Below are 11,398 nucleotides of genomic sequence, written 5' to 3'. Positions count from 1 at the left end.
AAATTGCACCCAACAACTATTAAATTGATGCATGCCCTTAGATTTTTGAATTTTTTTTCTTATTAGGGATTTTTTGTATTATTAACTAGTTCAATTAATTTTGCTTAAAATTTGTTATGATGAGTTTGGCACATTATGCATGCAATTTATATATGTTGTGTGTACATTGATGAGTTTGGCACATTATTATATGTACTCGTGAATCCAAAAGCTAATTATTGTATTCACGTTATGCCTGCAATCTATGTTTCAGCGACTTAAAAGGTTGCCTTTGGGGGAAATAAGGCCAAAATGGTACGTAGGGAAGGAAGACTCCTCATCAATGGGTACAAAATAACAAATAATTCAACTTATAAGAAGAAAAAAAAAGGCAATAAAGGAGGGACTCTCCTATATATGAGAATAAATTTGGATTCACAAAAGTCTAAGTGTGTATATATATATACCTAATAAATGAAAAATAAGTCAGAGCATTGTTATGAATGTTGGCTCCCCTCCTATAGTTGTATAGTATGAGAGTGTCCGATGCCCCTTCAATAATTTAATGAATCGCTACATTATGCGAAACATAACAATATTTATATTATCTTTCATATATTGCTAGTATAAATATAAATATTCTCAATTCACATCCTAGCTCACAAAATAATATAAATTTTATATCATGTGGCTTTCGGTTTGTATAACGAAGGTAGAATTTAATACTACCAGCACATAGATTACATGATAATACAAAATTATTGAATGGTACTCTACCATAAATTAATAATTGTCCAACAATATTAAAACATCTTTATTCCTTACTAGCTGTTGAATTGACAATGACCACAGAGTCCTTTTCCCCTTTCGTCGTCTTTTAGATTCGTCACCGACTTTTCCTTCACTTTCCACTCCACTCTCCCACTACCGCAGATGCTCCATATCCTCCGCCATGGTCGATCCCAATAGACCTGTTACCGGCTACCCCGCCACCGCCACCGCCTCTCCTCCCAACCCCAATGGCTACTCCGCCGCTCAACCCCCACCTCCGGTCACCGCCTACCCTTACGCCGCACCACCGTATTACAACAATTACCCCTACCCAGACCCTTACGCCACGCAGCGTAATACCTTTCTCCGACGAGTGATAGCAATAATTGTTGCTTCTACAATCATCACCGGAGCAATTCTTTTCGTCATCTGGATTGTCATTCTTCCACGCATCCCCGAGCTCCAAGTCGACTCACTCACTGTTTCCAACCTCAATCTGTCGAATTCCCTCATAACTGCAAGCTGGGATCTCCGATTTACTGCCAGGAATCCAAACAAGAAGCTTACTCTGTACTACGACGAAATTGCGGCTGCGATTTTCTATGATTCACTCTCAATTGCTGATACTACGGTTCCACCTTTCTTTATGGATAAGGGAAACGAGACTTCCCAAAAGGTTAGCTTTGTTGCGTCAGGGGCGTATGTGGAGAAATGGGCTTTTGATGGCATGGGTAAAGAGAGGGCTGAAAGAGCTAGTATTAGATTCAATGTGAGGATGGTAGCTAGGGTTAGTTTTAAAGCTGGAGCTTGGAGAGCAAGGAGGAGGTATTTGAGGGTTTATTGTGGGGATTTGTCAGTTGGGGTTGCGTTAAACAAGTCTTCTGGGAACTTGCTTGAAGGACAAAAGCGGTGTCGGGTTGGGCTGTGATGGTGGCGTTTTCACTAAGGTGAATTTTGTTGACCCATTAGGTTCTCTAGCTCTGTTGCATTATATACTTCTTAGTTTACTTGTATAAGCAATGTAGTAAGGATAATGCTGACTGAATTGCGTTTATTGATCTCATATTAAAATCACGAAGAAGCTGGTCTTGATTGTTTATTTATTCACATTGGTGTATACACATCTTTAGGCTGTTCTTGTTGTTGTTTCTGAGGCTACATTTGAGATTTGGAGAAAATGTTTTATTTCTACATTGTTCTTGGTTGTTTAAATTGTTTATTTGCTTCTTATGATTTACAGTTTAGCTAAACAAGTAAAAAGGACTGTAATTTTGATATGTTTTAGGAAAAGAAGGTTAATTCTGTGTTCCTGTAGAGGGCTTTCATGTCATTTAGGATTCCATTTTATTGGTCATTCAAAATCTTGCAAATATTAGACTTTTGTTGTGATGACAATAACTTATTTGCGGTTCCTAGTGCTCCACTAACTTCCTTCCATATGATATCTTCTTTTCCTGGAAGCATTGCTTTAAAGCATTACAAGGTATTGTTTTTACAATTTCTTTTGAACTTATCATATAAAAGTCTGTTCCTGTATCGTCCAAGTTATAAGTTCTTCATGTCTTTAACTTTTGAAGTGATATGAAGCAGTTCAAGATAATGTCTATATGAACTTTTAGGCTTCTACTATCATGTCTACTCATTGATTCAAGCTTGGAGTACCAAGATCGTGACCTTCGTGATACAGCTCCAATTTGGTTGTGGGACATTGTTTTGGCAGATTAAAGAATAACCAACTATTAAGATGTTGTGGTTGTGCGAAAATATGAATAGAGGGAGAATACTAAGGGAAAAAGGAGTTGTAAAGGACTATTGCTGTGAATCCTTTTGAATAGCCTCTTTGTTCATGTTATTTCATGTGATAGGCACTTTTGATGTAGTTAAACAACATAAAAAAAGAATCTTCAAGACACTCTTGTTCATCTTCAACTTTGAGATCTGTAGCTCATGGAGCTTTTGAGACTTGGACTTGGTCCTGAGAAACTGAAACCTTGATTGTTATAAAAGGCTTTGACTCCCTGAACTCTGAAAATTGAGCAACCAGAGGAGATGGCTCTCTTGCTGTGTGCTTGTGTGTGTGAGAGAGAGAGAGAGAGAGAGAGAGAGAAGGGGATAGGGGGAGCATATGTTGGAAGCACCTTTGCCAAATGGGAGATGTGAAAATATAGGTTGTGCTAGTGTTCAGGAGCGATAGAATTATGCATTCGCTGCTGCTGCTGCACGAACTATGCATGATGTTATATATTTTTTCTAATCTGCTAATTGTCTGATGGGGTAGGGAGTGCAATAGTATTCTGTTTCCATTGATTTAAATCCTAGATCCAACCTTGTTTGACAAGTAAGTTACTAGGTTCTGGGAACCTTTTTACTTCTGGACCTCTGGTCTGGTTACCTTTTGACCAGTTTAAGCATTTATTTATTGCATAGTTTGGCTGCTTGTAAATAATCTACAAAAAGCAGTGGCTTCATTGATTTATATCATTACTCTTGCAGTAGCATGCACACAAGTATTGACAATCTTGATTGTGCCATGTTTAACAAAGCAGGGCAACAAACAGTTAGCTTTCCTTTCTGCATTCAGTTCCTTGGGTAGTTTTAAGTATCATTTGATAGAACCTTGTTACTGTTATAAACTTCAGTGTCTTATTCTAGACCTGTGCTTCTGGGCATGACAAGTTTGGATAAGTCATGACCTTCGCTACTGTTTTTTGTGAAGTGCAGTTTGCTGCCCTCCAAAAAACTACTCCTGGAAGTTTAGGACTTCTGTGCTAAAAGCTCAATGGGTTGAATGCATGTTAGCATCAGAAGTAAATCTTATTTGTAATATCTCAAATCAGCTATTTTGATGCCGTAGCTTTAGCTTACTCATTCTGTACATGTATTTTTTTTGTCACCTCTATTTTGGGATATTTACAGCCTTATATCCTTGGTTTATCGCCTAGCTTCAAAAAGTGAAGTCATTGGTTTCAATAAGAAAGTTACTAGTAATTATCTGTTCTAATGGTCATAATTAATCTATCTGGTGTCTTTACTGTGACATCTAAAAGGAAATTGGAGTACATGTTGATATTTAGTTATTGCGGAACAATATTCAATATAAATTTTTATGTACAGCCAAGCCATTTGTTAGTGGCTTTGATAGAAGATTGTTAATACACATAGGATCAATATGTTGTCTTGATGAAAGTTGCTAGTAAATGAACCTCTTTTTGTATGTCTTACTTCCTTCTCTGCTCTTGTCTGCCAGGGATGATAAGATATCTGTTATTTGCGTAGTCTACTTTTGTCAGTTGTACTATTCAAGTTTAAGCTATGGTTATATTTTCCAGTTTGCTGGAACCATGTCATGTCTTGGCTTTAACTTTATAGTGTGATAAAGATGCCATGTCCTGGATTTCAAATGTTTGTATAACTGCAGTCGGATTGTTGCTATGACTTAGTTTCATTATGCGAATGAACATCATGCTTCTTGAGTTATTTAAGAAAGGATCACATGAAAGGAGAAACTCTCTTTTGCATCTACGCTTTAATTCCTTTGTAGTTACAGAAGAAATAGTTGTCTTGTGCAAATAACTCTTACCATAGTTCTGTTGGGAGCGTCACCCCTGAATGGGCCCTGCAGTGTGCGATCCGGATTTAGTTAGGGCTCCATAGTTGAATATATCAACTGATCTGCAGCATATGATGCATGCCGTCTTTTGTTGTATTTAACTTATACCTGTCACACTATTAGTTTATTTTCACTCGTTGTAGGATGACCTGTCTTATTTTCCAGGTTACGAATCCCACTTGTTATGTTGTCAATATCTCGTAACTTGTTGTATAGACTATTTCCTGGACCTGTAAAGCTTACAGCTCCAATTTAGCTGCGTATAGATAGATATCTTTACTTTCGGATTGTCTAGTTTAGTGGTAATTGATTAGAATCTCATCCATTCATGGCTGGAAACACACCAAGATCCATCTCATGTTATTCTTCATCTCTTTTGTTGTTTTATTTTGAATGAACCTATTTCGTTCTTGAGGATGTGTGCTCTGTCATTGTGAAATAGCAACATTTAAAATCACGTTAAATATTAGCTCGCGCAAAGTCTGAGTAATATTTTATATAATATAAATTTTCTTTATAGACAATGAGGTTATAATATATGGGAGCAGGGTTTGAAGGAATTCTAGTACCGAGTGTTGGTGTCTTCTTGTTGTACTTGTCTTTCTTCCAAGCCTTCCCAAATACTAAGTCGTTAAAATGTTACCTTACCAAATTTTATCATATCCGTAATAGCGTAAATTATCAGTAATTAATTTACTTCTCTGTTCGATGTTTTTCATTTTTCTCATAATTGATTTCTCTAACTAATTTATGAAGGTTGAAATTTCCAGAATTTCAAGTTTTACTGATTCGGGGTATAATAGGCAATTTGGTCGGTATCTTAAGAATACTGCAATCCTATTTTGTCAAGACTATAGAAGTAGGGCCCTTAAGAATAATTCTTGAATCCTTATTACCTCTTTATTAGCCTTTGCGTAGAAGAATAAAAGATAAGGTTGCTTGTACCAGCACACCATATCATCACCATCACCAAACTTCATTTTCCACCATTCACTTTTCCTCTAAATTGCCAAGTTGTTACTGCATGAAATTTGGATGTATTTGTCGTTAGAACATTTCTAAAACATGTTCTTGGAAATGAAGTTTTGGACACATTTACAATAGTCATCTAAATCTTAAGTGTTTAAAGCAGCAATTTTGAAAACTGAACCCTTTTTGGTGAGATAATTGGAATATCTTTATCTTTATTCATAACTAGAATTCTTGGGCTCGAGTGTTGTAAACTGAGTTTTGGATACCAAATGTTTAAATCAACCAAAAGTCTCTCTCACCCCATTATACTAAAAAAAAATTAGAATTGCAAGATGAAGTTTCTTAACCTACTACGAAAGTTCGTGTCATAATCATATTTGAAAAGGGAATATTTCCATATACCCTACTTAACAGAAAAATGAAAAGAAATGCCCCCAACATCTCCTATACAAAAAGACCACTCTCTTTTTATAGAAGAAATAGTCTCTCAGCACATTATAGAATCCTGAAAAAGAAGTCATATTAACAAACTTATCTCCCCTTACAAAAACTCTCTCCCAAAGGACTAAAACACCATCCCCTCACCACCACCATGTCGGCCAAAGACTGCGGCCACCACGACGAAGAACGCCACAAGCTACACCGCCGCCTATTCGCCGCCCTAGTTGGCTTCATAATCCTAATCCTCTTCATCATCCTTCTCATTTTCCTAATCCTGAGGCCAACGAAACCACACTTCATCCTCCAAGATGCCACTATATATTCCTTCAACATTTCCTCACCTAATTTCCTCACCACCAACTTCCAAATTACCTTAGCCTCTCGCAACCCAAATGACAAAATTGGAATTTACTATGACAAACTAGATGTCTATGCCACTTACCGTGGCCAACAAATTACTCTCCCTACACTTCTACCACAAACTTATCAAGGTCATAAAGATTTCACAATATGGTCACCTTTTGTGTATGGTAACTCGGTCCCCGTCGCGCCGTACCTTAGTGAGAGTCTTAATGAAGATCAAATGGCTGGAACCGTTTTGATAAATGTTAAAGTTGATGGAAGAGTTAGATGGAAAGTTGGGACATTTGTTTCTGGCAAGTATCATTTGAATGTGAATTGTCCAGCTTATGTTGGTGTTGGTGGTAAGATCATTGGTAATAGTATTGCTGTTAGTTCCGCTATGAAGTATCAATTGGTACAAAATTGTCATGTCGATGTTTAATTTGAGGAACTAACAACCCCATGGATATTCACATCTATAGAATTGGTGATCTCTCACTCTTTACTCCTTACCTCCCACGCCACCTTTTTTTTTTTTAACAATTATAGTATGTAATAGTTTCATCTATGAGGATGTATAAATCGAGAAAATGCAAGTTTTTGGTGAAATTTCTTGATGTTATGGTAACATGGCGTTGAGACTACTTTGTGCGCCTTTTGGACTAGTTTTGCAGGTAATTCTGTCTACGAAAATTGGGAGATGAGAAAGATCATGCATTATGTTTTATCTATGCTAAAATTTGAATCGGATACCTCATGATTATCAATCCACTCCATTGATCACTAGGCTAGATCTCCTTAGGTATCGTTTGAAGTAACGCACAAATTGTATTGATGAACAAAAAAAAAGATTCAAGGATCAAAAGAGGGATAAAGCAAATATTCCACGTATACTTTTTTGTAACATATAGATTCCATACTGCTTTTCAATATTTGGGGTTGCTTTTTCCTCTTCTTTAATCCTTTTTTTTTCAAAAACCTTTTTCTTCATGATTAAATAGTAATAATGTCAATTTAATAAATACTGATTAAAAACTCGTAACGCTGAATACTTTTTTAATACAAGTAGAAGGAAAAAATAGTGGGACTAGCAAAAGGAAGATCTTACATACTCCTGATATTTGCAGCAAATTATATATCACAATTAATGTGTTAATCAACTATGAGTGATATTTGTAATCTACTCACGTAAATAACATGACCAGATTTTACAATCATGGAACAATGTTCCCCTACATGAATTTTAGGTCTCTGATGCTTTCTGAGAGACATGCATTGGAATTAAAAAGATAAATAAATCAAAAGAATGTTTTCCACCTAACTATTTTAATCTTATTAAATCAAACTTTATCATTACCTTCGAAAAATCATAAAAAACTAGCTGAAGTAATTAATGCTTGATATATGGGCGGCTCTAAGGCTTGGCTAATGAGGTTAGGCCCCAAAAATTTGGAGGCTCCATATTTACTTTAAATTTTATCATTAAATTTATTATATATCAGATAATGTATATAAATAAAATTATTACAATATAATTTTTATTATTTATTTGAGGTTATTTTGTATCAATAAGATCATAAATTATGATAATTTTTTTATCATTAATTAGTATATTTTTTTCATCCTTCAATTTATTTATTTTTCTATAGGAATTAAGTTATATACATTGATAATCTAATGAATTTCTTTTTCAATCTTCTCTGAAACTGCATAAACACAAAAACATTCATGCATCGGTCTCCTTTTCTTTTAATTCAACATACTATATTGATATTTTTATAATTTATTTAAATATTCACTAATGAGTGCTACTTAATAGAATGAACTACAATTATCATTTAAATTGATCAGAAATTTGATCGAAGCTGTATATATTTTTGACACTATCCATGTTCAAAACTTCAACTATTAAGTTGTGTACGCTCTTTTTTTTTTCTTGTTTATGATGATAGTCAAATCAAAATTTCAATTTGAGTTTCAAACGTCAACATCGATAATCCACCACTTTATTCTTTGTACTCTTCTTCCAAGTCTTTTTTTTTTATTTTTTTTTGTCTTAAATGATTGATCTATTGTTTAGACAACAATTTTTCTTTGTTAGTTTACAAATTTTATAAAAATTTAAAGGCCTCTTAATATGATTTTGCCTTAAGTCACAAGATCTGATACCCACTGGCCTGCTGGAAAAAAAGGTGCTTCCATGTGGGGCAGGCAGTTAAATTAAGCTTAGAATTAAAGTGGTAGTAACTTCCTAACCTACTACTTCAAACCACCATATATATGCAATCATCATGTATAACAACACTATGATGTGAGCTTTAGAACAAGTCATAAATCATACTCCAACCATTCCAATTCATTTCCCGGAAATTAAAGTTAATCAAGGCTCATTTTCGTGATTTATCAGGTTAATTTCTCGAAAATTAAAGTTATTCAAGCTAGGTTTATATTTTAATTACACAATGTTTCCATTTGATAGAGATGCAATTCGTTGTACCTTCCTTCTTCCAATTTACATGTTTGGGCCTGTATTAAGGCCAAAAAAGTCTTTTTCACTCATCATCATTACTATTTTTGTTATTATTAGTAGTAGTACTTGATCAAATCTTTTTATATCCATAAAATCCTCCAAAATATTCTCTTTAAAGGTAAGTATATAATTTTTTCCCCCGAAAATTACTCTAATCATTTAATTTCCTAAACCTATCAAATCAAGCAATTAAAAGACCCCAACAGTGGCAATTTGGCCAAGAACGGCAAAAGATAATGTCTTCAACATAAAAATAAAAATAAATTAACGTCCTTTGCACTTGCCTTTTTCCTTTTATTTTTTTCGCTTTCCTTCTTTTCCCAATTTTATTTCCACTTCAGCTACGATATTTTGCAAATCTTCATCCGTTTCTTTTTGCTCATGATTTTATGAAAAGAAGTAATTTTCCTTCTATCAATCGATTCTCCTACCAATTTTAATTTCCCAATATATTCCCTATTATAAATATTGTGCTCTTGAGCTTGCAGGGTGATTCTCATTTCATTTGAAGAAATTTGCTACAAAAGGTCCGTTACCTTCTTCTTTTTTTTTGGTTCATTTAGCTCTTGATTATGTGTTGGTATAATATGATGTGTTTTAATGGTTTAATGTATTGCTAATAAATATATGTAGGTAATTTCATGGAGCATTATGTGTTGGGTGTTTGCCCTGACTTTTCTAGCATAATTAAGTTTTCCTTTTCCTAAAAGGAAAACACAATGTCTCCGTATTTGGCTAGTCCTTTTTTCTTATAGGAAAAGATTTATGACTCTATAAATAGAGGTTTATTCCTTCTAACTTGGTAGCATTCACAATGTAGTCCTAAGGGGCTTTGAGAGTTTTGTGTGTGGGGAGAAACTGTGAGACACAAGTGATACGTTATCACTTGTGTGAACCTCTTTATATTCCGAGTGAATTGTGTGAGGTTATTTCTCTCGATATTTTGTACTCTCATATTTATAGTGGATTGCTCATCTCCTCTTGTGGATGTAGGTCGGTTGACCGAACCACGTTAAATGTTTGTGTCTCTTTTTGGTATATTTCTCGTTGTCTTCTTACTCATGGTCATTCGAGGTTTGCTTGCTAGCTTCCGCATGACACCTAATTATTTTCGTTCCTAATATTATGTTTGTATTTTTTTACATGTATATCATAATAGGATGTCATTGCTTGGAGACAAAGCTCAAATAAAGTTGTCGCCCCCGACAAGGCCAGGTACATAACAAAAAATGCTAGTCTATGCTCAATGATTAATACGAGTAATTATTAGTTTGGTTGCGAAATACTATTAGTATTACATAATAATTGCGATATATTATTTATGTTAAATATTGCACGAGGTGATCCCATTAAAATAAAAATAACCTCTTTGTCAATCTTTTAATTAATTACAAAGATGGTCGATATGATATAATATGATACACTCACAGTTCAAATAACCATTACATTTTGGCTATAGAAATCTCTTAAAACTTTACATGGGGTTGATTGATCACTCTCTAATCAATTCAATTTGGACTTTATATATTTTATAGGATAATGATTTTCTTTCCTTTACTTCATTTGTTTGGAGTAATTAAAATTTATATGGTTTAGAATTGCTGCACTTCTTTCAAGTTGAAAATAATGTATTATTTTTTTGTGATTGTAGAGTTTGTACTAAGTTTTTTTAAAATAAGAAAACATGCTTAACTTCTTGTTCTTGTCTCTTTTTTTTTTCTTTCCTCTCACTTATCTAATATTAATAAATGAATTGCACAACTGATCATTTAATCTCTGTACAGTTGCACTAATTAACTTAATAATTGATTTTACATATTTATATTTTGCCCGCCTAAATAATAAAACATGTTTGCATGTTTAATCGCTTTTCGTTTTAGCTTAGTAAAATTGATACTCCTTTGTTTAATTACATAATAAACAATAAATTTAGCTTGGAAGCATGATTGTGGACCTCGAAATCTACTTAACACCTTATTTTTGAGATCACTTGAATCCTTACTCCTTTTTTGGTGACTTAGATTACTAAAACGGAGTAAATTAGTTTAATTTAATGTCCTAACGCATCTTAATTTGTTAGGTAGTGACTATTCTTTTCAACCTCCTAAAAGAGTTGTCAAAATGTCAAAAATCATTTTTCATGAGAAGAATGAGACTTGTGACTGAATGTTTGGAGTTAGCACAAATTTATTGCTCAAAAATATAAAAGGAAAAGAAATACTTTGAAGAAGAAAAGAGGATTTTCTCTATATTGATGAGAAAAATCAAATATAAGACCATTTTAATTCGGAAAATGTACTTTGATTAACTTCAATATCAAGAAATAAATTTAGTTAATTCAGAATTATGATCCTTGACTAACATTAATTTACATAAAATTAAATCAACTTGGTTAAATCTGGTTAATTGGTGGTAATGCAAAATTAAAGATTCATTCCTTCATTCCCTCACTAATTAGGTTTATTCCTTAAATATTAAAATTAGTCGAGGGGGAATCAACCTTGACTAACTTAAATTTCTAAGGAATGAATATTTGATTTTGCATTATCACTCATTAACAAGTTAATTCTTAATGTTAGTCCAGATTCATTTTCTCAAATTAACTAGTTTTCAAATTGATCATGTTAATTCCGTGATTACAAAAGATTTTAATTTGATAGGGATATAAATAATTGCAGTCGGTAGCTTCCGAAAATTACAATGTCACATTCAAACAAAGTGCATTTGCGGTTTGAAGTTAGAATTTACACACA

At 33.7% G+C, this 11,398-nt stretch overlaps 2 protein-coding genes across 3 annotated transcripts; both read left to right on the top strand.

The window, feature by feature from the left end:
- Positions 1–771: 771 nt before the first annotated feature.
- Positions 772–2,662, top strand: LOC129899291 (NDR1/HIN1-like protein 10). 2 transcript variants are annotated; one of them, XM_055974200.1, is made up of 2 exons: positions 772–1,697; positions 2,370–2,662. In XM_055974200.1, exon 1 carries the CDS (start codon positions 932–934, stop codon positions 1,676–1,678), a length of 747 nt encoding a protein of 248 aa, XP_055830175.1. In that variant the 5' UTR covers positions 772–931; the 3' UTR covers positions 1,679–1,697; positions 2,370–2,662. The 2 variants fall into 2 exon arrangements, with proteins under 2 accessions (XP_055830175.1, XP_055830176.1); XM_055974201.1 differs by having other exon boundaries at positions 2,328–2,662.
- Positions 2,663–5,525: 2,863 nt separating this feature from the next.
- Positions 5,526–6,627, top strand: LOC129899549 (NDR1/HIN1-like protein 1). Its single transcript, XM_055974552.1, has one exon. It carries the CDS (start codon positions 5,925–5,927, stop codon positions 6,555–6,557), a length of 633 nt encoding a protein of 210 aa, XP_055830527.1. The 5' UTR covers positions 5,526–5,924; the 3' UTR covers positions 6,558–6,627.
- The last annotated feature ends 4,771 nt before the right edge of the window (positions 6,628–11,398 follow it).

The sequence above is a fragment of the Solanum dulcamara genome, chromosome 8 (genome assembly GCF_947179165.1).
Source record: "Solanum dulcamara chromosome 8, daSolDulc1.2, whole genome shotgun sequence".
In the NCBI taxonomy this organism is placed as follows: domain Eukaryota; kingdom Viridiplantae; phylum Streptophyta; class Magnoliopsida; order Solanales; family Solanaceae; genus Solanum; species Solanum dulcamara.
Note: the sequence above shows the minus strand (reverse complement) of the source record. Positions and strands in the feature narration are given on the sequence as shown.